Source organism: Convolutriloba macropyga, chromosome 7 (genome assembly GCF_964194025.1).
Source record: "Convolutriloba macropyga chromosome 7, txConMacr16.3, whole genome shotgun sequence".
Classification (NCBI taxonomy): domain Eukaryota; kingdom Metazoa; phylum Xenacoelomorpha; order Acoela; family Convolutidae; genus Convolutriloba; species Convolutriloba macropyga.
Window position 1 is genome coordinate 26641170 of NC_134474.1, and position 26907 is coordinate 26668076.

At 34.2% G+C, this 26907-nt stretch overlaps 2 protein-coding genes across 3 annotated transcripts in view; one reads left to right on the forward strand and one right to left on the reverse strand.

Annotated features, from left to right (window-relative positions):
• Nucleotides 1-26907, reverse strand: part of LOC142342736 (uncharacterized) — a 467082-nt gene that overhangs the window by 312045 nt on the left and 128130 nt on the right. The gene's annotated exons all lie outside the window — the stretch shown is intronic.
• Nucleotides 1-26907, forward strand: part of LOC142342737 (glutamate receptor 3-like) — a 106338-nt gene that overhangs the window by 61131 nt on the left and 18300 nt on the right. Inside the window, exons 13-18 of the mRNA XM_075394259.1 lie at nucleotides 10558-10712; nucleotides 11451-11604; nucleotides 12432-12630; nucleotides 24892-24976; nucleotides 25595-25757; nucleotides 26204-26321. Coding sequence (XP_075250374.1) covers nucleotides 10558-10712; nucleotides 11451-11604; nucleotides 12432-12630; nucleotides 24892-24976; nucleotides 25595-25757; nucleotides 26204-26321 — 874 coding nt within the window. The remainder of the gene's footprint in view (nucleotides 1-10557; nucleotides 10713-11450; nucleotides 11605-12431; nucleotides 12631-24891; nucleotides 24977-25594; nucleotides 25758-26203; nucleotides 26322-26907) is intronic.

Here is a 26907-nt window from a genome sequence, read left to right on the forward strand (position 1 = left end):
AGAAAAAAGTCAACAAAAAACAAAATATCTATTATTTCCAATATCTTGAAAAATAGAAGACTTTTTCGAGAAGAGTTTTTTTTCTCATAATTTCAAGTTTCTCTATACTGGAGCCAATTAAACAGAAACTATAGTTCTTTTTGGATAAAAGGACGTATATTAGTGAGAACTAACAGGTTCTAAACCCAAAGAACACAAAAGAGTCAAGTTTAGAGAGAAATTGGCGAAAAAAGAAGCTCTATTTTAGAAGAAAAAAGACACCTAGTTCTCCTAACTACGAAATAATCAAAAAAGAGACAAAACCGAGATTACATACGATTCGACCGTCTTCATAGGCACTGTGAGTGTGGGTAACACCAACAAAGCCTAAGAAACCAAAAATTTTTTCATTGGGAGCTAGAGAAAAAATAAAAATATGTACCTAACAATCAAAAGACTGAAATTCCTTGAAAATGACAACAATTGTTGCAATTTTACGATTTCGACGGAATTTTGGTACAATTCACAGTTCATTAGGTTGGTACAACTGAGAAAACTAGAAAAAAGTCAACAAAAAACAAAATATCTATTATTTCCAATATCTTCAAAAATAGAAGACTTTTTAGAGAAGAGTTTTTTTCTCATAATTTCAAGTTTCTCTATACTGGAGCCAATTAAACAGAAACTATAGTTCTTTTTGGATAAAAGGACGTATATTAGTGAGAACTAACAGGTTCTAAACCCAAAGAACACAAAAGAGTCAAGTTTAGAGAGAAATTGGCGAAAAAAGAAGCTCTATTTTAGAAGAAAAAAGACACCTAGTTCTCCTAACTACGAAATAATCAAAAAAGAGACAAAACCGAGATTACATACGATTCGACCGTCTTCATAGGCACTGTGAGTGTGGGTAACACCAACAAAGCCTAAGAAACCAAAAATTTTTTCATTGGGAGCTAGAGAAAAAATAAAAATATGTACCTAACAATCAAAAGACTGAAATTCCTTGAAAATGACAACAATTGTTGCAATTTTACGATTTCGACGGAATTTTGGTACAATTCACAGTTCATTAGGTTGGTACAACTGAGAAAACTAGAAAAAAGTCAACAAAAAACAAAATATCTATTATTTCCAATATCTTCAAAAATAGAAGACTTTTTAGAGAAGAGTTTTTTTCTCATAATTTCAAGTTTCTCTATACTGGAGCAAATTAAACAGAAACTCTAGTTCTTTTTGGATAAAAGGACGTATATTAGTGAGAACTAACAGATTCTAAAACCAAAGAACACAAAAGAGTCGAACTTAAAGAGAAATTGGCGAAAAAACAAGCTCTATTTTAGAAGAAAAAATACACCTAGTTCTCCTAACAACGAAATAATAAAAAAAGGGACAATCCCGAAATTATACCCAAATACACAGTCTCCATAGGCACAGTGAGTGTGGGTAACATCAATAAAGCCTAAGAAACCAAAATTTTTTCCATTGGGAGCTAAAGAAGAAGTAAAAATATGTACATAATTACCAAAAGCTGAAATCTTTTGAAAATGACAACAATTGTTGCAATTTTACAATTCCGACGGAATTTTGGTACAAATCACGGCTAATATAGTTGGTACAACTGAGAAAAGTACAAAAAAGACAATAAAAGACAAAATATCTATTATTTCCATTATCTTGAGAAATAGAAGACTTTTTCGAGAAGAGTTTTTGTTCTCAAAATTTTAAGTTTCTCTATACTGGAGCCAATTAAACAGAAACTCTAGTTCTTTTGCCTATATAGACGTATATTTGTGACCACTAACAGGTTCTAAACCCAAAGAACAAAAAAGAGTCAAGTTTAGAGAGAAATTGTCGAAAAAGGAAGCTCTATTTTAGAAGAAAAATTACACCTAGTTCTCCTAACAACGAAATAATCAAAAAAGGGACAATCCCAAAATTATACCCAAATCCGCAGTCTTCATAGGCACACTGAGTGTGGGTAACATCAATAAAGCCTAAGAAAACCAAAATTTTTTCCAATGGGAGCTAAAGAAGAAGTAAAAATATGTACATAATTATCAAAAAACTGAAATCTTTTGAAAATGACAACAATTGTTGCAATTTTACAATTCCGATGGAATTTTGGTACAAACCACGGCTCATATAGTTGGTACAACTGAGAAAAGTACAAAAAAGACAATAAAAGACAAAATATCTATTATTTCCATTATCTTGACAAATAGAAGACTTTTTCGAGAAGAGTTTTTGTTCTCAAAATTTTAAGTTTCTCTATACTGGAGCCAATTAAACAGTAACTCTAGTTCTTTTTGCCTATAGAGACGTATATTTGTGACCACTAACAGGTTCTAAACCCAAAGAACACAAAAGAGTCGAGTTTAGAGAGAAATTGCCGAAAAAGGAAGCTCTATTTTAGAAAAAAAATTACACCTAGTTCTCCTAACTACGAAATAATCAATAAAGAGACAAAACCGAAATTACATACGATTCGGCCATCTTCATAGGCACTGTTAGTGTGGGTAACACCAATAAAGCCTAAGAAACCAAAAATTTTTTCATTGGGGGCTAGAGAAAAAGTAAAAATATGTACATAATTATCAAAAAACTGAAATCCTTTGAAAATGACAACAATTTTTGCAATTTTCCGATTCCGACGGAATTTTGGTACAATTCACAGTTCATATGGTCTGTACAACTGAGAAAACTAGAAAAAAGTCAACGAAAAACAAAATATCTATTATTTCCAATATCTTGAAAAATAGAAGACTTTTTCGAGAAGAGTTCTTTTTCTCATAATTTTAAGTTTCTCTATACTGGATAAACTTAAACAGAAACTCTAGTTCTTTTAGCGTATAAGGACGTATATTAGTGCGAACTAACAGGTTCTAAACCCAAAGAAGACAAAATAGTCGAGTTTCGAGAGATATTGCGAAAAAAGAAGATCTAATTTAGAAGGAAAAATACACCTAGTTCTCCTAACTATGAAATAAACAATAAAAAGACAAAACCGAAATTACATACGAATCGGCCGCCTCCACAGACACTGTGAGAGTGAGAATCACCAATAAAGCCTAAGAAACTAAAATATTTTTCATTGGGAGCTAGAGAAATAGTAAAAATATGCACCTATCTATCAAAAAACTGAAATCCTTTGAAAATGACAACAATTTTTGCAATTTTCCGATTCCGACGGAATTTTGATACAATTCACAGTTCATATAGTCGGTACAACAGAAAAAACTAGAAAAAAGTCAACAAAAAAAAAATATCTATTATTTCCAATATCTTGAAAAATAGAAGACTTTTTCGAGAAGAGTTTTTTTTCTCATAATTTCAAGTTTCTCTATACTGGAGCCAATTAAACAGAAACTCTAGTTCTTTTTGCCTATAGAGACGTATATTTGTGACAACTAACAGGTTCTAAACCCAAAGAACGCAAAAGAGTCAAGTTTAAAGAGAAATTGGCAAAAAAAGAAGCTCTATTTTAGAAGAAAAAAGACACCTAGTTCTCTTAACTACGAAATAAAGAATAAAAAGACAAAACCGAAATTACATACAATTCGGCCGTCTTCATAGGCACTGTGAGTGTGGGTAACACCAATAAAGCATAAGAAAACAAAAATTTTTTCATTGGGAGCTAGAGAAAAAGTAAAAATATGTACATAATTATCAAAAGACTGAAATTCTTTGAAAATGACAACAATTGTTGCAACTTTACGATTTCGACGGAATTTTGGTACAAACTACCGTTCATATAGTCAGTACAACTAAGAAAACTATAAAAAAGCACGATAAAAACAATATATGTATTATTTCCAATATCTTGAAAAATAGAAGACTTTTTCGAGAAGAGTTTTTTTTCTCATAATTTCAAGTTTCTCTATACTGGAGCAAATTAAACAGAAACTATAGTTCTTTTTGGATAAAAGGACGTATATTAGTGAGAACTAACAGGTTCTAAACCCAAAGAACACAAAAGAGTCAAGTTTAGAGAGAAATTGGCGAAAAAAGAAGCTCTATTTTAGAAGAAAAAAGACACCTAGTTCTCCTAACTACGAAATAATCAAAAAAGAGACAAAACCGAGATTACATACGATTCGGCCGTCTTCATAGGCACTGTGAGTGTGGGTAACACCAACAAAGCCTAAGAAACCAAAAATTTTTTCATTGGGAGCTAGAGAAAAAATAAAAATATGTACCTAACAATCAAAAGACTGAAATTCCTTGAAAATGACAACAATTGTTGCAATTCTACGATTTCGACGGAATTTTGGTGCAATTCACAGTTCATATGGTTGGTACAACTGAGAAAACTAGAAAAAAGTCAACAAAAAACAAAATATCTATTATTTCCAATATCTTGAAAAATAGAAGACTTTTTCGAGAAGAGTTTTTTTTCTCATAGTTTCAAGTTTCTCTATACTGGAGCAAATTAAACAGAAACTATAGTTCTTTTTGGATAAAAGGACGTATATTAGTGAGAACTAACAGGTTCTAAACCCAAAGAACACAAAAGAGTCAACTTTAGAGAGAAATTGGCGAAAAAGGTAGCTCTATTTTAGAAAAAAATTACACCTATAATAATAATATAATAGGTCTTTGATTAGGTCAATCGGACCGTTCAGGCAGCATTTCGCTAAATTGATTTGGGTTTCATGCTTAATGCAAAATGCTCAATGCTTGATCAGTTAACGGCAGAGTAGAATAATTTTGTGTTTCAGAGCATCAATTCTAGCACCATTTTCAACTGTAGCTTAGACGATTGTCTGCGAGAGTTCACCTCTAAGGAGACCCTCGACGGATTCGACAAACCGGTTAGTCAAACAGAAATTTCTGTCCATAATAGTCACAGCAGACAACTCTTAACTCAGTAGGAACAGAGTAGATACCTGTTCTTCATCGTGGTATACAAAAGCATTAGTTTGGTATGAGAGTGGTAAAGCCTAATAAAGGCTTTAGGGATTCAGTCCCAGGGGTTTCATAAGTTCCCTTGATAATTACTGTCACAGATTCAGTTTGTTAAGGTCTCTGCAGTCCGAGCAGTTGCAGAAAATCCTCCAAGTGGACATTCTTGAAGTCATATTTTTGATCGAAGTACAATGTACCTATTGTCATCAATAGTTCTCCTAACTACGAAATAATCAAAAAAGAGACAATACCGAATTGACACCCAAATCGGCCGTCTCTATAGACACGCTGAGACCAATAAAGCCTAAGACACATAAACATTGCATGCACTACGAAAAGCCTGACGTGATTTTGGGAAAATCTAGGTTGGCATTTTATGCCCCCCTGCGCTTGTTACCCAAGACCATGAAAGCACTATTATACATGCAGTACCTATCTAAAACATCACAAATCATAAACCTCATTAGCCGAACTGCATGGCTTGGGTGTAGAACTGTTCTCATTGCCGCAACTGCCAGAACTGGTACACTTCTTGGGGATACGCTTCAAATGACATATTTCGGGAGCATCAGACATGATTCTGAAATAATACGACTGAAAATGGAGCATAAACTATATATGACGAGCAAGCCCACCCCACTGGGTGTTCAACAAACCACCCCTGAAAACTCAATTCACTATTTTCATCGATTCACAGAGCTCTGGTGTACTGGTACCCTGCTCCAGCAGGTCAAAATAGGGGTACCTGACCTGGCCAATTTCTCAACGGCTGAACAAAAACAAACGCCCTTAATACTGTTTGTAGCACGGCTTGAGATACGCATCATATTAAAAAATGAGCCCAATTGGTGCACTCTAGAAGTAGTTATAGCAAAAACAAGGTACCGTACCAAACGACCTTGGAGGAGAGGTACATCACCTCCAGAGCTAAAATTGAACACCTAAACCACGGAAAATGACATATAAAGTATATATATTCGGAATCTGCATTAAACTGGCTATTCAAAACAGTATAATTTATACCAGAAGTGACAAAATTCAAAGTCACCAGACCCGGACCACTGCTGTCAAACGCTTCTAGAGGTAAAATCAAGGGCAACTTTACTGGCCAATTTCTCTAAAACGGCCGAACAAAAATAAACGTACCCTTAGTACAGTTTGTAGCACTGCTTGAGATACGCATCATATTAAAAAATGAGCCCGATCGGTACATTCTTCGAGGAGCTATAGCAATTATAAGGTACCGTACCAAATGACCAAAAAAGCGAGGTGACCGCTCTGCAGAGTCAAAATTGACCATCTCAACTACATAAAATACCATATAAAATATATATGGGGAGACTCCCCACTAACTGGGGATTCTAAAACACTAACACTTGTTGGGTAAATCGCGTGTTTTGTAGTACCGAAATTTGGGTCACCCATAATAGCCCGAAAATTCGAACTATTTCAACTTTGAACATTAATAACTTTTTGATTAGGCCGATTTGGGAAACCAACCAAATACTGCAAGCAAGAGGGGTTCAGTGCTAACAAAATGAGACCACTCCCGTTTGATTTGGTCCAGTACTTTAGAAGATATTAACAAATCACTGTTCTGTACCCCAGTTTTTGGGCTAAAATCGAAGCCCAAGATCTCCGGAACCGACGTAAAACAACGTGAAACAGCGTTCCCGGCGTATTTGTGGGTGTAATTCTGGTCCACTTCCACGTTCTAGGTCACGGCAAACCTTCATGGTGAGGTGGGAAAAAATTTCCCACCTCACCATGAAGGTTATGATGTTTTGTGTGTTTTGACATAAAACAACATCAACAAAAATTTGATGAAATCGTGAAAAAAGAAAAATTGTTGAATTAATGCCATTGTTTGATACAATTAGCTTCAGCAACCTAAATAGTGTCTAGAAAACACAAAACGCACGCCCAAAAACTTGTTCAATAGCAAACAACACCACTTCACTCATTCATTTGGTCAAATGACCTATTTTGACTACCAAATATCAAGTTTTACTAAAATAAACCTTCAAAACTAGTACAAAAAGATACAATCTGTTTATAGTGATACTCCCCATTAACTGAGCACTCTAAAACACTATAATTTGTAATCTTGAATCAAAAAAATTCAACATTATGTCACCGCCGAATTGGCCGAAATTGGCCGAAAGTCGAGATTCGGCGCCTACAGAGCAAAAAATGACCCACTCAACTCCAGAAAACCAGATAAAAAATGTGTATGGGGTTACTCCCCACTACAATACCAATTCCAACAAACCAATACAAGTAGGAATACTATGGTATTTTGAGGTACGCATATTTGGTGAACACCAATATCACCTGAAATGGTGACTTTTTTTTTAATTTAGCAATCAATAACTTTTTACCAGGCCGAATTAGGGTAGTACAATATATGACAAGCCAGACGGTTACAATGCCAATAAAATTAGACTATGTTGGTAGAATTCTGCTAAGAACTTGACTACTTATCATTAAAACAACAAATTGTACCTCTATAAATCTAAATCTGCAAGACATCAAAAAATGGAAGCTACTTGAGGACCGTATGTCGTTACCGCTTCTATATTACTGTAATCCAGTTTTCCAGTGATCTATTTTTTTGGTAGAGTATTTTGGGTGTTATTAGCAAATTGCTGAATTACACCCAACTTTTTCAGCTATTTTAAAAGCCCAAAATTGTCGAATAACACGCTTGACGGCGTTTAATGGCACAACTGTCGTTTTTCTGGGGCTAATTCCAGTCTATTTTTGCGTTCCTGGTTGATTCAAACCTTCATGATGAGGTGGGAAAAAAATTCGCACCTCGCCATGAAGGCTATGATGTTTTGTGTAATTGACACAAAACAACAGTCTCCGAAATTTGCCGAAATCATGAAAAAAGTAAATTGTTGAATTAACAGCAATCACTGGTATAGTTTGTTTCATGGACTAGAATATTGTATGGAAAACGCAAATAGAACGCAGAAAATCCTTTTCATTTACCAAAACACAACACAATCAATAAAATTTGAAGATAGACATGTTATTCAGGAATCATGTTATTCCTTAAATAACCGTTCGACAACAAATTTTCAGGACAAACACATTACACTACATGCATCAACAGCTTGCATGCTCTGTGAGGAGCGGTTTAGTTGTCTCTGATCTATCTAAAAAAAACAATTTTCTCCTTGTATATAAAGACGTTTCGGAAAGAGAAGTTGTGTTTCAAATAAAAAAAAAATCGCTCATGGACGGGTACGTTTTTCTACGATGCCCATTGGAAAAGATAGAGACGTTTCCAAAAATTATTGTGGAGATACTCATCATTGAATGGGGAAAAATTTATTACTTTATCTGAAGCATAGACTTGACAACTCTACTATATCACCTCCATCACGGACAAAATCGTGTAAGTCTGGAAATCGGGAATTGAATTATCATTCCTGAAAAATATTCTCCTCATCACAAATTGAGGAAATGTATAGATTGGAAGCCTGCCAATCAGAAAAGAAAGGTATCTATGTTGGTAGTTCAACTCGGGCTCTGAAGGTTACAACTCGGGCTTCGTATGTTGGTCAGACATGAAATCAATCATAATTATTTTTTTCAGCCTTAAAGCCTTTTTTCGTTATCGTCAAACAAAAACTTTTTTCTCTGAGTTAAACTGGCACTGATAGGGCACCGTTATGACAAAAATAAGAGAAATCGAAATTTTGAGAAATCACGCAAAATCTCGTCAAGATCCTGTCAAGATCTTGGAAATGCTGCTGTGAGCTCGAAAAAAAAAATGTTTTTTTTTTCTAAGTTTTGACTGTTATGCAGGGCAATCGAACCAAAATTTTGTCTTTCTGAAAATTTTTGGGATGTAAAAGAAGCATTTGTAAAGTAAAGTGAAAATAAAGTAAAGTGCTTCTCTACTCATTTCGTTCATTTTATGTATCTAATTTTTGAGCGATATTGACTAGGGGAGAAAATTTGAGGTATACCCTTGCTGCGTTACGTACACGCACACTTATATATATATATATATATATATATATATATATATATATATATATATATATATACATACATGTTAACAAAGTTTTCAATGTATTACAATGGGAAAAAAGAAGATGAGATACACAGATCTGGCAAGTATGCCCCTGACGATTTGAGTATATCTCCGTACGTACACACACACACATACATATATATATATATATAGATATATATATATATATATATGTATATATATGTATATATATATATAAATATATATATATATATATATATATATATATATATATATACATATATATATATATATATATATATATATATATATATATATATATAAGTTGACAAGGTTTTCAATATATATATACGTGGAAAGCCTGCCAATCAGAAAAGAAAGGTATCTATGTTGGTAGTTCAACTCGGGCTCTGAAGGTTACAACTCGGGCTTCGTATGTTGGTCAGATATGAACTCAATCATAATTATTTTTTTCAGCCTTAAAGCCTTTTTTCGTTATCGTCAAACAAAAACTTTTTTCTCTGAGTTAAACTGGCACTGATAGGGCACCGCTATGACAAAAATAAGAGAAATCGAAATTTTGAGAAATCACGCAAAATCTCGTCAAGATCCTGTCAAGATCTTGGAAATGCTGCTGTGAGATCGAAAAAAAATGTTTTTTTTTCTAAGTTTTGACTGTTATGCAGGGCAATCGAACCAAAATTTTGTCTTTCTGAAAATTTTTGGGATGTAAAAGAAGCATTTGTAAACAAAAGTAAAACTTGGAAAACCACGAAAGTTCCTGCCAAGATCCTGGAAACCCTCGTGTGGTTATTGAAGAATCCAAGATCTTGCGTGGACTTGGAAATGGTATCGTGGAAATCCAAGATCTTGCGTGGACTTGGCGTGGATGTCGTGGGTTCGAGCACTGGGTTACCTCAGAAAGTCAAAGGGTCCAAGATTAGGGTTCAATTAGCATTTTTGTGCGAAACCATATACGGTGCATAGTGTTGAATTTTTAAGAAAACTGTAGGAGTGTTTACGAGATAATGTTTCTTGTCTATTGGTTTTTGTTACTAATTGAATCGACAATCTCATACTTGGCCAGAAAACGTCAACGTTAACGGGTTTCCAGCTCAACTAATTAAAAAACTTACTATTCTCTTTCTTCCGGCTGAGATCATTGGAAAATTTGACACTCCCCAGTTTCCTACCAAGATTTCCGGGAAAACAAAAGTTCCCGGGTTTCCCACAAAGAAAACCGGTCAAAAATTAAATCCCGGGTTTCCCAACAAGATTACCGAGAAATTATGGTATTCCCGGGTTTCCCGCCAAGATTACCGAGAAGTTATAAGATTCCCGGGTTTCCCACCAAGATTGCCAAGAAATTATAAGATTCCCGGGTTTCCCACCAAGATTGCCGAGAAATTATAAGATTCCCGGGTTTCCCGGCAGAGTTTCCGGGAATCGGAGCACTGGGAAGTTACATGCAATTTATGCAATTCCAACAGATCTGATAATGCAAGTTTTATAATAAGAATGAACGCATTGTTAGAACCTTCATCAAAGTAAATAAAAGCCGCACAAGTTTTGCAATTATATGAAGAAATAAGAGAAGTCTTATTGAATGGGTTCTTGTTCAGCTGGTAATTATTTACAGGTGCTATTTTTGATTTTTTCAGAACTATGCTGTTTGTGATAGCCTATTTTGACCCTTTCGAGCGCAGAGATCATTCTGCAGAAGGTCCAGGAGGGTACCATTCTGGAACCATGACTACAATGACAACAGACTTCAATCAATCAGCTGTCCCGGGAGCTGCAGAGTCAACTTATGAAGGTAAAACACCATCAGTGTCAATCATTGCGTCACAAAACGTACAATTTGCTCGCCCGGACCGGACTCACAGACAAAATCAGTACTGAACCATAGTATTTCAATTCTGTAGTTTTACTCTGACCAGTACTATGATCATGTCATATTTTAGACTTTTCATGACAGAATTCAGAACAAAAAAAAATTGTCTGAATTTAGACTGCAGCATGATAAAAAGTACAGTCTGAAAATGCTATTCGCATTGAAAGTTTGAAGTCTGAAAAGTTTACATTTACTCGAATTTAGCCGTTCGACATTTAGCTGTTTTCCACGATAGCTGTTAACAGTGTGTCAGTTAGAGATAAATGAAACAAAGCCTAACTTGTTAAAAATGGCATAAAAGGCCCGCTCGTTAATTGCGGATCAACAAGACAAATAACCAGTTAGCATTTAAATTTAAGTTGCCCTAGTGAAACTGGTACGGTTATCTGCTAAGACTATTCCAGAATTATTGGCTATACTCATCATATTACAAAACTCTTTCATGGCTATATTCATCATATTACATGAGTCGTGTAATAGTCTTAGTAGACGTGCAAAATAAGCGATTCACAAGGTTTCAAAAAAGAGTTTAGGGATTAAAGACTCAAAGAGATTCGGACGGCTGAAGGAAAAGGTTTTCGATGACAAGTTTGTGGGGATATCACTAAATATGACTAAAGATATCGTCTCAATGCTTATTATCCCCCTTTCGCTACTCAGGTGGTGAACTGGAGGGACAAGGCGGAGGAGCTACGCTACCCAATGCACGTGAACAAGTGGGTTACCTGAGCAGTCTGAAGGAGATGGGTCTGTTGAACAGTCTCTGGTTTGCCATGTCATCCATCCTCAACCAGGGATCTGACATGCTTCCCCAGTACGACAGTCTGAGTTAACATTTAAAAAACTAAGAGAAGTTTTTAGAAAACATCAATAGCCAAATTTTTTCCGTTTGTGCCCCCCCCCCCCCCAGCAGCTTAGTGGGCGCGTATTATTTGCACCCCTCAGACGCACATGCCATATTTTCATATGATGATTCACTATATAATGGCATGTGCTCTGTAACTGGGGGGCGCATAACGTACTCGTGGTGGAAGGGGGGCAGAAACGGAAAAGATCCTAATAGTCATATACTCTTAGTCGACTTTTAAAAAATGGCAAATAAAAAACTTTTTTAAAATAATTTTCATAATCGGTAAATTTTAAGTTAATCAAACATTCAAATACGGAATTAAAAGCCATGTTTTAAAATTATCGTATGATCTGATGTAGATGGTTAATTTATTGTATTCTACAGAATCTTATATCCTTTCGAGTTTATTAATTGTATTATTGGAATGAACTGCATATAGAACAGAGGGATTGAACCGTTTTTAGTGGCTTTGTTCACGGGTTTTTAATCAGAACATTGAAGAGAGCTTCTTTAAGGAAGAAAAAAGACTCATGTATAAAAATTAGATCAGTTAAATACAGAATGTCTAGAAGAGGTGCGTTGTTTCGGTAATGTTGAGACATGATAGCCTTTCATTGCCTGTCAATTAGTTGATTTAAGGGCTGTTGCTGTTTTCTGCGGGGACAGTTTCATTTATCCTAACCTATGATTTGGCGTGTTTTCTTGTTAAACAATTACTATCTAATTTAGATACCAAATACGGACATATATGCTTGGTAAAAGCAGCAATTGCCAATTAATGTTAATTTCAGGTCAATTGCAGGCAGGGTAGTAGCTGGCAGTTGGTGGTTCTTCACTCTGTTCATAGTGTCCGCATACACTGCCAACTTGGCAGCCTTTCTCACCTTCGAGAGACTGGAGAGTCCAATCAACTCTGCCACCGATCTGGCTCAGCAGAGCAGAATTAAGTACGGATGTGTCAAAGATGGAACCACCATGAACTTCTTCAAGGTCCAGTGTATGATACGCTGCATTTCATCAATTGTTTTTTGAGATTATGAAGAATTTTATTGTCAAAAACCCAGGGTGTTAACTTGAAATTGCAATAAATTAAGTAAAACACCAGTGGCACTAATGAATTTCTGATAATCGATAATGGTTGTATTTCTATGACAACTAGGGTTTTACCGGGAAACTGTTGGAATTGAGGTGAATTGCAGTGAGAATAAACATAATTAACCGCAGAAAGCCCGCAACTAACAGTTGTGGTTGCAGGGAAATCAGCTATTTTTTTGGAAGAGCTACGCTGATTTTAGAAATGAGATTTTGCTGTTCATTTATCCACAGCAATTCCTACACCGCATTTAACGTATCAGCTGCAAAAATAACAAATAACTTCTTTACTTATTGGCACCAAGCCCTGCTTTCATGGGTAGCATTCCATTTTTCCCCCATTAATCCACTAGTCATATTTCTTCCTTTCGTTTAATTTTATTTAGATGAAATGCATCCCCTCAAAGTAATTAAGGAAAAAATTCTAATTTTTGCGACGAACTGCTATCAGACACAGTCAATTTGCATTTCACGCTTTAACCAGTTTTCACGACATTGCGTCTTATTGTACAATATATAATATTAGATTTTAAGTTTTGTCGGTGAAATTTTGCATGAAGTATATTTTTCACTCTTGAAAATTTCGTCAATGCCCTTGCCGCATTGAGCTCATTCTCCTTCAGCCAACTTTTATAATTGCTACAGTCAAATTGAGCAAAAAATATTAATAGCAGCTGTCATTATCTCAGCGGCTTTTTTAAGGCGCTCTCCTTTTTTACAACTCAAAGAATTTGAATTGTACTGAGTGCTGTTTTTTGATCGCACATTTTGTTGTTTAGATCTGATCGCACATTTTGTTGGTTTTAGAAGTCAAAACGAAGTAGTTATTTTGTCTACATCGAAACAAGAAGTGGAGGGAAAAGAGAATGATTACTGCCGTGCGAAGTTTTTCACGCCAGTTTTTATGCTGAGTGAAAGAACAGCTTTTAACAAAAAATCTACTTGTCGCCAGGGCTTTTTGTCTGCAACTCCATGATTATCGACGTCAAGTGAACGTGTTCATTTCAGTCATGCAGAAAAAGAAATTGGAGCGGAAAAACGGGTTGTTTTGTGGCGTGAAATTTCATATTTCTATTTTTGAAGTAAAACGAGAAAACGGTGTTTGAATAAAAATTCAGTTTCTTGCTAGTGGATTTTGTGAATTATCTACCGTTTTGCATTGCATTTATATTGCAATACAGCAATACATGTCTAATTGATTGCTCTCAAAGGAAGCAATCATTGTCAACATAAACGTGTTGGTCTTTTTTTATCTGAAATTTTTGCCTGACCGATTTGATTTTACGAGTGACTTTTGCGCTCTTGATTTTTGCGTTTTGTCTGATCTGAACTTTGCTCCAATTCAGAATTTTAGGCAGATGAACTCAATTGATGGCAGTTCACAACTAATAGTCAAATAAAAAGTGCGCCGAAATTGGTGTCAAATTGTCACTTTAAATTTTATTAGTGGTTATAATGGTATATAATAACCTCTAATGACGTCATTTGAAGCCACTTAGCGATGTTAGTCCCCCGGACTGATGCAGGCTGCAATAGACAAGAGCTCTCACTAGTCGTAAGAGAGCAATTTTTCGGACATTAGTCGGTTATGCTTTATGTACAATCAACAAAAATTCGTGAAATTGAAGGTCAAGGCTTGTCCTGCTGTTTTTCCGTTCGTTTTGCCTTTTGGTTAATTTTTTGATTTACATAAGTTGCGACGCTGCCTTTGATTTCGAATTTACCTCAGTCACTGTTTCAATTGATTGAAATTGAGAATTCATCTAGCAAATTTGAGCAAACAATTTATTTGCCATAAATTGAAATAGAATTTAAAGGGGTACAGGCACTATGCCTGAGTTCTGGAGACATGTACGTTAATTTATCAAAAATTTTTCAGGTGTACCACTAACAGGTATTAGTATTAAGCTTCGTATGGTCCAATTTAGAGGCGGCTGAATTAAACTTCAGAGAAATTTAGAACATATTTTCACATCAAAAAGAACTTTGTTGTCGTCAGTTTTTCTTTTTTTCTATTTATATCCATTTTTACGCTGGTCAATGATGCTAGTAATTAAAACATCTCCGAAATGGAGCACCTGAAGTGCAATGTTTACTTTGCCAAACAGCAATTGATATTGATTTTCAAAACTCGGCCAGATAAATTTTAGGTCAAACCAAGTGAACAAGATAACATAACAAAATACAAAAAGGCCTTCAATATGTACAAACATCTTGCGATTGCAAAATATGAGAGCAGTCTTGGAGTTAAAACGTTTGTCATAGGAATTAATGGTTATATTTAAACTGCATTGAGCATTTGCATTTACCAAGCATTTATTGGAAACAAAAATTTTTCTTCAAGTTGTTACTGTTCGCTAATGTAACTTAAAATTTGTTACCGAAACGTGTTTTTGCTAGCCATTTTAAATATCAGTTTGTTCTGCGCAGCTCAAAAAAAACTTTTTCTGTTCATTTTCTTGAAGCTGGAGGTGAAATTGGTGTTCTATTCGAAACGACAATCCACTCACAAAAAGATTTATGAACCTATCAGTTCAATAAATAACACTAAAAAATGTCAATTTCCACGCTCAAAGAAAAGTAAAGAAAAATAAAATTAATTGTGAAAACTGTGAACATTTTTGAATTCTGTACAATTTTCACAATATATTTTATTTTTCTTTCCATCTTTTTGAGCACAGAAATTGTCCATTTTTAAAAAAAAAAATTAGGCAAAATTAAAAGCATGACCAATCATATTTCTTGCCTCAAATTTCCATTCAGTGAAACCTGGAAAATTAAAAGTTCTCATTTTGATTTTCGTGACAATATATATTTTTTTGTTCTTTCGTGTCTTGCTTATTAAATTTTCAGAGTTCTCTTATTTTTTGCCAAACACTTTTTTGAAGTTTGCTGGTTGAAATTTGCTTCTCGCAAATCCTGTCGGCAAACAAGAACGATACTGTAATAATTTTTAATTTAAAAACCTAGTTAGTTGTTCATGACTACGTCGCGTGGATTTTCCTCTTCTGAAAACAAAATGATCTGGGATTTCGTTATCAGCTTATAACAGTGTATGGTAGTCTTGGGCACATTTCAAGTCACTCAAGACGGCTAAAAGAATTCTATTTGCGTTAAATTTTTGTTCCTACCCCACTTGTGGGGGCAGGAACTATATACTCAAATCGTTTTCTGTTCAGTCAATTCTCGTCGATGTGTATTTTCATCGTAGAGAAAAGTGAGCTGATCATTAAAAAGGTCGTCCAGCGCATAATTTGAACGAGTTATCGGTGTTTAAAATTTTGTGTGAACACGGGATATTTGGCATGATTTCGAATTTTAGCTGAATTTTTGCTCAAATTAATATTTTATCTATAAAAATAATAATTCAAAATTACAATTCACACTACACAATGATTCATTTTTGTGTTGTTAAGCTAAGAAAAAGCTAGTTTTGGTCTCATAAGGAAGTTTACAATCAGAAAAGAATTCGAATTTCATTTGAGAGCTGTTTTAAGAAAGAGCTGCTTTGCTTCTTAAATCCCTTAGAGACTATTCATTTTTCAAATCGAGGTTCCATTAGTGACAAACCTTATCTACAGCCAAAAGATGCCCAATGAACTTAAAGTTCGTTCTCAAGGAATCGCTCATTTTTTTGGCTTCGACTCTGAGTTTTCGTAATTTCTAATAAAAGTTTGATTTTCTTTTTGAGATTTTGCTAAATTTTTGCAGTGCTATGACAAAGAATTATTGACTAAAAGTGCAATAAGTTCTCGAATGAGCATTAATTGAACCTATCGAGTGCTTAGAGTGGACAGCTAATGACTGTTAAGACTTTGAAAACAACTTTTCGAATTTTTTTTGAACATTAAAGAATTTAAATTTTTTTGTGAACAGTAAGTCAATCGGAGTACTGACAGGTCCCCCTTTTTTACTGCAGCCAATATTAAACTGCTTAATGAGATTATCTACTATCCATTGCTTTTATGACTTCGATGCCAAGAGTTTTCATAATTTTTTTTACTTTTTTGATATTTTTTCTGCTTTTTCAAAAATTATCACATCATCCTATTATTAAAAATTACAATTAGCTTAGAGAACACGTTCAATGGAGCCTAGATAACGTTTTTAGAGAAAAATTTGTGGCTTAAATGGCTTCGACAATTTCTGCTCGCACTTTCTTCTGAATTTTTGGTTTTTGCTTGAATTTGTTGTTTTAGTCATCAGATTTATTGTGAAGGCTTTTTCATGACTTATGAACTTTATTAAAATACTTTCGATGCATAACTTGGCGTATTTCTTCTCCTCCAGTTACTGAAATTTTTGGCATTGATGCTACGAGTTTTCTCAAAATTTCGTGCTTTCAATATATTTGTTCATATTGACTGATTTTCTTAAAAGTCATACTGTTTCATAAAAAATGCATTGTAGTTTATAAAAGTTTTTAATTAAATTTCAAAAATATGTTTGTTCATATTGTCTATTTTTCTGAAAAGTCACATTGTTTTATAAAAAATACATTGCTTTTGAAAAAGTTTTTAATTAAAAATAGAAAAGTTTTCTTTACTGACAAGTTCATTTTTAATGGCACTTTTCTCTCTCAATTTTCTTCATAAGTCGCTGTTTTTGCTTTTTTTTATTCTTTATGTAATCATAAAATGCCGAGAGGTATCATTGTATTTCAAATGAGGATTCAATGAATGATGTTCCTCAATGCAGTCAGTTTATAGCCAAAGTTTCAAAGTTTATGATATTATTCAATTTCAAAATCTTTTTTATTTTTTCGATTTTTTGTTCTTTTCGTCAACTTGTAATTTATTCTCATCATTGAGAGGTCCCATCCAATTTTTTGTAAATCATAAACAAACATGTCTATTGATATAATGGCGTAACTGATGTTTTGTTTGTTGTACAAATTGCGTTTTCATAATTTTGTGTGAGTGGTCAATATTGGTGTTTCTTTGTCTGTTCTTCTAGCACATTTGCGTAACAACAGATCCCAATGCTTTTCATTTGAGGCCCAAGAGAACTTAATTAATATTTCAGTTTCATTTAAGCCCAATTAGTAAAAATATCAATTGAATTGCAATAAAATACAATATTCAAATATTAGCTAATGATTTTAATGGCTTCAATATTTGTTTTTGCAAAATGTTGATGATGCTTTTTGAGTTTTTCCGCGTCTTTAGTCCAATTCTACGGCTTATTGTAACCAAATACAGGTTTTAGTGGTTTGGTAATGACTTTTTAGTATTTTTATCAAGAGTTATGTCTTAAAAAACTCATGATTTTTAATACGTTTCAAATGGTTTGGTTTAAGAAATGTTGATTGATATTTGAGTTTTGCCTCATTATTTCCTCTTTTTGTCGACTTGTTACTTAGTCTGATCAAGGAAAAATTCTATCTGCTGTGTAGCTTTGAAAAAGTAAATTTGTGTGTTTAAATCTTTATCTGATTCCATTTGGCCGTGTTACTAGGTGTTTTTAATTTAGATATTGAGTTTTTGCCGTAAATTTTTCGTTTTTGCTTATTTTGTTTGTTTTTTTTTCTCGTAGTCTTGTTAATAGCAGATCTCGTGAGCGCTGTAATGAGGCATGACATTATGTAATGCGACTCGTTGTTTAGATGTTTAACGATTCTTTTTTAACTCAAACATCTATTTTTTATTATCTCTCCGTTTGGTTGAAAATTAAGTCAAACATGTAGATGAGCTTGGGTCGGAACACCACGTAAAAACGCACATTAACGAGCTTCTTTGTCTGTTGCACCTTTTCAGGACTCTTTGGGAAATCTATCAGAATTCGTTTGTCTTATGTTTCATCAGCATCTGCATTTTTGTGTGATAAATTATAGCTTTAAAAGGCATAAGAGCATATGAGGTTTTTGTCCTGTTTCTCTCCTGTTTGTCCTGTTTACGTTCAGCAGAGAAATGGAAAAGATTGTATAGGAGTTTTCCTATATTTTTTTTGTACAAATTGACAAGACCAAAAAACTGTTCAGAAAAAAGATATATAAATCTGCTTTTCAATATAAAAGGAATCTCTCTTTTTATTTTTCCAAATTTAATTACAGATGGTTAACAAATACAGACCCTTAGGCAGTCGAAAGATCTGATATCCAAAAATGATGGGCTCTTTTCTGTTATTGCCCCCCCCCCCCCCCCCCCCCCCACGTCCATTTGCACCCCCCACTTATACATGTTATAGCATATTGGTTGCATTTCATACACTTACATATACAATTATATACAAACGGCATTTACAAATTAATTATGCTGCGAAGTTTTGAAAATAAGACGCATACGGTAATTGAACTTTGCTTATAATGTAAGCAGACAAAGAATAATGCGTGTTTTTAATATTTTTGCACTTTTCTTTCACAGGAATAGCTTTATGGCACTGATTTTTTTGACAACTGGAAACAAAAATTCATCCATTCGTCCACCGGTACCGGCAATTTATTATGACTAAAATAACGGATCTCTAAGGACCAAAAAGAACATATTTGGGGGGTGCAAATAGACTGGCTATATAAGGCTGGGGGGGGGGGGGGGGGGGCAATAACAGAAAAGAGCCAAATGATGCCTTTATTCAGTGCTCAATAATTGGTGGATCTTTCAAGCTTTGCAGATCTGAATTGGTTAGTAATTTTTGATAGCTCACATACCAAAGTGAAGTGAAACAAATTTCTCTTTGAAGCATCTTAAATTTGTCAGTAGTAATCTTATGGTGTACTTTTGTTTTGGTAGTCCAAGAACAAATTTAACTATTATAGATTGTCAGAGGGTTTTTCACCGTAGATATGTTCCAGCACAATTATATAATTTGCTTGTATATGCTGAGTAGAGTTTTTCTTGTATCTTTCCATTTTTCTTCAGTTTTCTCTTTCGAGTTGATGTTTTCTTCACCTTTACGCGGAGAGTTATTGATTAGATAGATTGAATATTTTGTCACATTTTTGTTCTCATGGGCTCCACTGTGGACTCTTAATCAAAGAACATACCGGGTGTTTGATTGTCACAGAATAAATCAATTATGCATTACCCGTGTCCCCTCAAGACGCACGTGACCACATTCTACACCCAATTCAGTGAATAAAAACTGAGAGAATGTTTGTCACAACTTGAAATTCATCTGTTCACACTTGAAAGGATCTCGCATACTTAATACTAATGGTTATGAGCCCCTCGGGAGTTTCGAGTCTAATAGTACTCTGCATCAATTTTAAAAAAAATTGTACCCCTCTCCGGCATAAATTTTGAGGTTGTAGACCATTGCATGGTTAAAAAACAACAGATTTCATTATTTTTTAAAAAATTTTGTATAATAAATAAAAAAGCTTTGTGAATGTTTTGTCTTCACTTTAGTCAGAATCTAAGATCTGTTATACGAAATATCACTTGAAAAATATAGTCCAACTCCTGGTAACTGCTTTATATAAACTTTTTCTTTCCGAATTGCACAAAAAACGAACTTAACCAATCAATCTGACCATGAATGCCATGAGTATAGTCTTCAATCACATTTCTGATTAGAAAAGACGGCATATTCATATGTGCACAATTTTTCTGACCCCCACATTAGTGGAGAGGGAGCTATAACTATATACTCAAAATGGTTTTTTTTGTTCAGTCAATTTTGGCCGTTCGATATATTCATCGTTGTAACTGATATCATTAGAAAGCACGTACATCCTAGAATATGGAAAAAACAATATTTTTTCGAACTTGGTTTCTTACAGAGAGTTCTCGAGGTTTAAAGTTTTGTGAATATCCGCCAGTTTTTATTCATATTTTCTGAACATTTCGCTAAAATTTGGCTCAATTTTGCTAAAATGATTTAAAATATGTAAAAATTTATACTCATAGAGTGTTATTGTTTTCGTCAAAGATAGAAGAGCGTTGCTGAATATCTTGATTGAAGTTTTTTGGCTAAAATTTTATAAATTTAAACTTTTTGCATCAAAAATGGCAAAAATATGCTTTTTTGGTCAACTTTTCTTAAGTATGCGAGATTTAGAGAGCTAGAAACCGCTGACACAATCTCCCTAAACCCCAAAAGGGGGCTGGCTGAAATAATTATGCAAAATGCATCATTGTTTTTTTTATATTCGAAATATTTAGTAAAATTAAAATATTTAGAAAGTTAACTAGTGATCTAAATCACAAACTTTAGGTTTGACCTCCTCATGAGTTCTTACAATAAGAATTTTTTATTTGGGCGTGCTGCTTTTTTTCAAAATATTTCGCCTCGATTTTTAATGTTAAATGCTGACAAATTTTTCAATATATGGCTGAATTTTTGACCACTATCAAAAACGAGAAAAAAGGCCGACTGTTGATATAGTTTGTTTTCAGAGAAAAGCTAATGGCTTTTATGGATTTGACGAAGAGTTTTGGTACACTTTAACTGAACTCTTTTGTTTTATCTTCATTTGTCATTCTTTTGCAGTCTGTTTGCTAAGTCTAACTGCTCGTAAATCAAAATGGCTGCTTAAAGATTTGTATGTGAACCTAAACAGCCCACTCTGTTTTTATCTAATGTCTCTTATGACATTGAAAATAAATGTTTTAAGAAATATAAAGTGATTTTTTGAACTTCAAAATTTCAGATCGTCAATTTTTTAAATCTCATCCCTGTAACCTTTTAGTTTATTCTCAGTAAATACAGTTCCATTTACTGAGAATAAGCTAATACGTCACACGCATGCTGTTTTCTTGCACAATCATGCACAATCATGCTGTTTTCTCGTTTCTTTAGTTAATTATCACATAACTAAAAAATCCAATCGCAGAAAACGCATGAATTACTCAATTGAACATATTTATTGCCTGTATAACTTATGCTTTTAAGGACTGCGACAACGTTCTCTTGCAGAAATTGGAAGAGTTTTTAAACATTTTGCGCCTTATTTGTTGTTGTTTTTTGTTGTCGTATCCATTATATTGGGTAATAAAAATTCTAAATGGTCAACTATAGATATATAAATAAATTCATTAATTGATATCGGTATAAAGCTAACCGTTTTTAATGACTTTCAATTTAAGTTTTTTTCAAAAAACTAAAAGCACTCAGCAACATTTGAACTTTTGTTTTGGTTTTTGTCCTTTTTTTGTATTTTACAATTCGGTATCACTTTTGTTGCTTTATTATTGAGAGATCTTGTTATCTTTTGTTAAACCAAACCATAATTTCTCTGATGGTTAACCGTTTTGACTGATATCTTCAGAGCTTAATAGTTCCATTATTGTTCTAGAACGCACTTTAATTCCATTATCGTAGTTATGTCTGTCTTTTTAAAGAAAAATTTTTGCTTGCTGTCACAGGATTTGTTTCAGAGCATTCTTTCACAGAAAGATTTGAGGAAATAAACTGGTAAAGAGTGCGCGCATTTAGTTTTTATGTAGCTCTCTTTGACCCTTTGAAAGCTCCAAGTGTACAGATTACAAAACTTCCGAGGAAGCACAACTTCACGGTTTCAAGGGCAATTTCAGTTTTTGTAAGTTTCGCATGATGTTTTGGCTAGAACTGCGGTTCTAAGTTTCGGATTTCCAGTGTCCTATGTGGTTTCTCGTTTAATGGAAAGATTTAAGTTAACGCAAGAAGGAATCACTATTTTTTTTAGTTTTTAGTTTCGTATTAAAAATTGACAAGGATGCTCGGTAATGTGCGTTCGCACATATTGTTCCGACCCCCCTCGTCTACATTTTTCAATTAATTGTCTACCAAATAAGGAAGAGATAAAAATTAACATGTTGTTCAACAAACCACTAAAGAAGAAAACAATATAACATAGAGGGCCGATGAGACCTGTCAGTATTGTGACAACCAGAAAAAACTGCGATAGAAATCAAATATTTACAAATATTTCTTACAACCAAAACTCGTTGTCCATTTCTTAAGCAATTAATTACCCAATCAAAATGGCATCAGTTAAAACCTATACTTAAGAAAAATAAACCTGCACTTCATTAGAGAAAATATAAGACTTTTTTTCAATGCGACTTGATAGACCAAAAAGACAAAAAGGCAAGGTTTAAAAAATTTTTGCTGTTTTTGAGAAAATGAATGTCAAATTGATTAAAAAACATTATGTATCAACTGAAATCACTGAGATATCACCTCCATAGAAAAAGATTCAGACTTTTCATAATCCAGGATATGTCATACGACTACATGTCATACGACAAATAGAGGTAAAATGAATGGTGTTCAAGCCACTTAAACATAAAGCTATTAACTCAGAACATTAAATTTTCTTAATTGCGTTTTTTTTCAAACGGCAACAGAACTGCCCATTATTGTGATCCTGAGAAAAAACAAGAAAACATGCGAAAATGGCAAAAATCTTTGCAAAACGCTAAAATCACGAATATTTTATGAAAATTCTCTGTACCAAGAGCAGAGACCATTTGAGAAAAAATCAGTTATGAAGAGCAAGTTTTAGTTTACTAGACAAAGGATGTAACATGTCTATAGAGAAGCGAAGCTACAAGTTAAAAGAAAAAAGAATAGCTAAGCTCAAATTTTTTAAAAAAAAAATGTTTTCAAAATTCATAAACAAAAGTTTTCAATTAAAATAATAGACTATTTATCTTGCTAAGTCTTAGAAAACTAAATCAGCCCTTTATTATCGAGACTATGTCATAAGACTACCAAAAAAAACAATAATACATGAAGAACTTAAAAATTTCACAAACGAAGTTATGAAACCAGTGTTAAAACCAATAAACTTATCAGATATTAACGGCGAGAAATTTAAATTTTCACTTGCGTCTCGATCGAAAATCTGGGGAACTTACTAAAAATTCAACAGTAACAAAAAACGAGTTAAAAAACAACAAAATGAGCAATTGTGCCAGAATTCTTTTTGTGAAAAAATGGGCAAAAGAACCGCACCAATGTGAAAAGATGCATAACATGCAAGTAAATATGAAATAGAGTTGGATTACTTCATTTCGTTAGAAGGATGAACGAGCTAAAAAATATTCAATTGTGACAACGTGAAAACCGAACAAGCAGTAGAGGAGACGATATCTCAATCAGAACCACAACTTCAGAACACAGGTGTGGGACCTTCACATCAGGATAAAGCTTCTGCAGCTTCTGCAGCACTAAAAATCCGAACCACAAGAGCCTTCACGAACATCAACAAGAAACAGAAAACAACCCGACAGATTTGGAGAACCTATACCCACAAACTATTGTCGTGGCCTATATCACGGGTCAAAAGAATTCAATAAGCCAAATTTAATTTAATTTAATATTCAGCTTATTGATTTCTTTTGACCCGTGTTATCAACCACGACACAATTATCTTTTCAGCTGATTTGTCAAAAAAAATCTGTGCCTATAAAAACAATGAAGTTGTCAAATTTCACCAGATCACATCGGTTTGTTTTTGCGACCCTTCACACTATAACCGGTGCAGTGTGATACCTATGGTGTTGAAAGTTGCAGCTCTATCAACTCTGCTGCAAAATCAAGAAAACAGCTATCAAGTTTTCTCATGCTGGTTATTTCAAGTTTTTTTTCAAGTTGGTTATCTTGCAAGTCTTACAAGAAAGGCAATTATTGTATGACCTCCTTGCGAGATAGACGGTTGTCTTGCAAGACTCCGATATGATTATGTATAACCTTGTAAGATCTTAAAAGATCACCGTCGGTTTCGGAGTAGGCAAGTCAAATTATCACGGCCACACAGCGATGATATGTAATTTGATGGTAATTGTACCAAGAACATTGACAATTTTTTATGTTCCGTGAAAGAACCGTACCGGGATTTGCAATGAATTTTAAGATATTATATTTGATAGTGCCACTACAAACCCACCTATGATCAAAAGCAGACTAGTAAAAAACGAGAAATTCTGCCGAAAGCTCAATTCTGATTGATCGACAAATCTTAATATCAAAATTTCACCAGTTCGCCCAAGCAATGCAATTGGTGGGGGTCGGCTGTCTGATCTGATTCCAATTTTTTGTCGTTTATAAACACCCTGTCTGCCAATTCGGCGATCTCTTTTCACACTTAATACTATTATCATAGTCTATACCATTACAATTCAAGCTACCTCAACATTAACAGTTAAACCTCCCCCACATCACTAACTTTTACTAAACTTTAAGAAAACCATTCCCAGTAAGAAACAAATATCTACAAAAACTGCTGATTTTCAGATGTCACCGATTCCGATCTACCAGCGGATGCACGCATTCATGTCTTCCATCTCGCCATCCCCATACATGCGCAGCAACGAAGATGGTAATTAAAACAAAAGAACAAATCCATTTCTAAATCTCTATCTTATTATTTTTGGGGTCGTTTGGTGTGTTTTGTCTGGGAATATTTTGCTATTCTGGACTGTTTTGTCCGGGACTGTTTTGTCTGTTCACCCTCCTGCTCAGTGAAGCTATCATTGGCCCTTCCCATCATAGCCCCATCCCCCACCAAGTAATAATCGCCACTATAATATATTTACAGTTATTAGGGGAATTTGTACGTTATATGCTCCTTGAGGGGAGGCGGGGCTAGGAAGGGAAAGACCAGCTACCAGGATAATGATAAGATACGCTACTTCACCATCGATGCAGGGAACGCATAGCTTAAAAATTCGGCGCTATAATTTTTTAGTGTACCGCTTAAAACACATCCGAAACGAAAAAAATTCTGAAATCAAGGGAATAGTAAAAAGAGTCAAGAGCTTAATCTAAAGTCGGCTAGGTTTTTCCTAAATATGTTTCCATGCAATAACGGAGTTACAAGTTGTTAGTTTTTATATTCCCAATGCTGAGTTGGGCAGCCCTGATTCGACCAACGTCCTAGTAATCCTATCCGGACTAATTTTTTCTAAATCTGTCGAGACAGTTTTTCCTGATTTAGGGATTAAGCGGGTGCGCGAGAGTGGGGGAGAGTATGCCTTTCTGCTTGAGAGTGCAATGAACGAATACACAGCACAACAGCCCCCCTGTGACACCATGATAGTGGGTAACAATCTGGACACGAAGGGATACGGAATTGCACTCACCAAAAACTCACTCTGGACGTAGGTTTTGACCCTCCATTGGCTAAACTTGATAAATAAATCACAGCATCACAAAAGGCTTTTCAATACAACGATTCAGTTATGATTATTTAAAACTAATTTTGCGGCAGAAAATTTTATATTTGGATTTGGAGGGAAATTAAGATGATTGATTAAAGCAAGGCTCAGAAAAATGTCGAAAAGATATATTTGCAATTTTAACACAGCACAGCGGTTTCTAAGTTATCAGTTTGTTTCGAAATGTGTCATACAATATCAGCAATTGGTGTCTTCTTCAACAGGCTTGTGTTAACTAAAATTTATACGAACATCCTTTTCATTAGAAGATTTTGATGAAGGACCTAAAGCACTTAAACGTCGGTCAAGAACTTAAGTGTCGGTCAAGCAGATTTTTCGAATTCATTATGTGAAATGAGTTTGTGGAGGAAGTTGACTATTTCTTTCAGACATAATTTCACAGTGGAGATTTTGAGGCTGAGGGAGGAGGGGTTTCTGCAGGAGCTGAAAAACAAGTGGTGGTACCATAGAGGACAGTGCCCCATAGCAACTGAGACTGCTGGAAGGGTAACTATCAGATTCACTATTCAAATATACATCCATTAGAAATGGAATCACGCGCGGAGTAAACAAGAGGGCTATTACTGTTCATGACACAGAAAGCTCAAACATTCACCTTGAGACGCCAGAAACCATCGTATAAAATCAAATGAATGCAAAAAAATCATTCTTTCTAATTTTTGATGTACTGGAATCAAACAATCGAAATATTAGTAAAGAAAACCACAAGATTTGTTTGGAAAAATTTGTTTTCTTTAAATTTCCGTCAAGATAACTACGCTCAGTCAACTTAACTGAATGATTCTAAGAAGGAAGATAAATATATTTCTTTTTTGTTGGGAACCTTTTCTTTAATTTTACCTTTAATTTCCATTCTTTTCAAAGCTTAAATATCCTAAAAACAATAAGAGAACAAGATTGGATGCAATCAAAGGATTTTCTGGTCATGGAACGATAAAAATTACAAAAGAGAGCGACAAAAGATAAATGAATATTTTTTTATAGAAGTATTAAACTAGATTCTTAATAACCGCATTCATCTAATTAGTCATTGATTCCTTTCAAACGAAAATTTTAGCAATTATATTAGTCC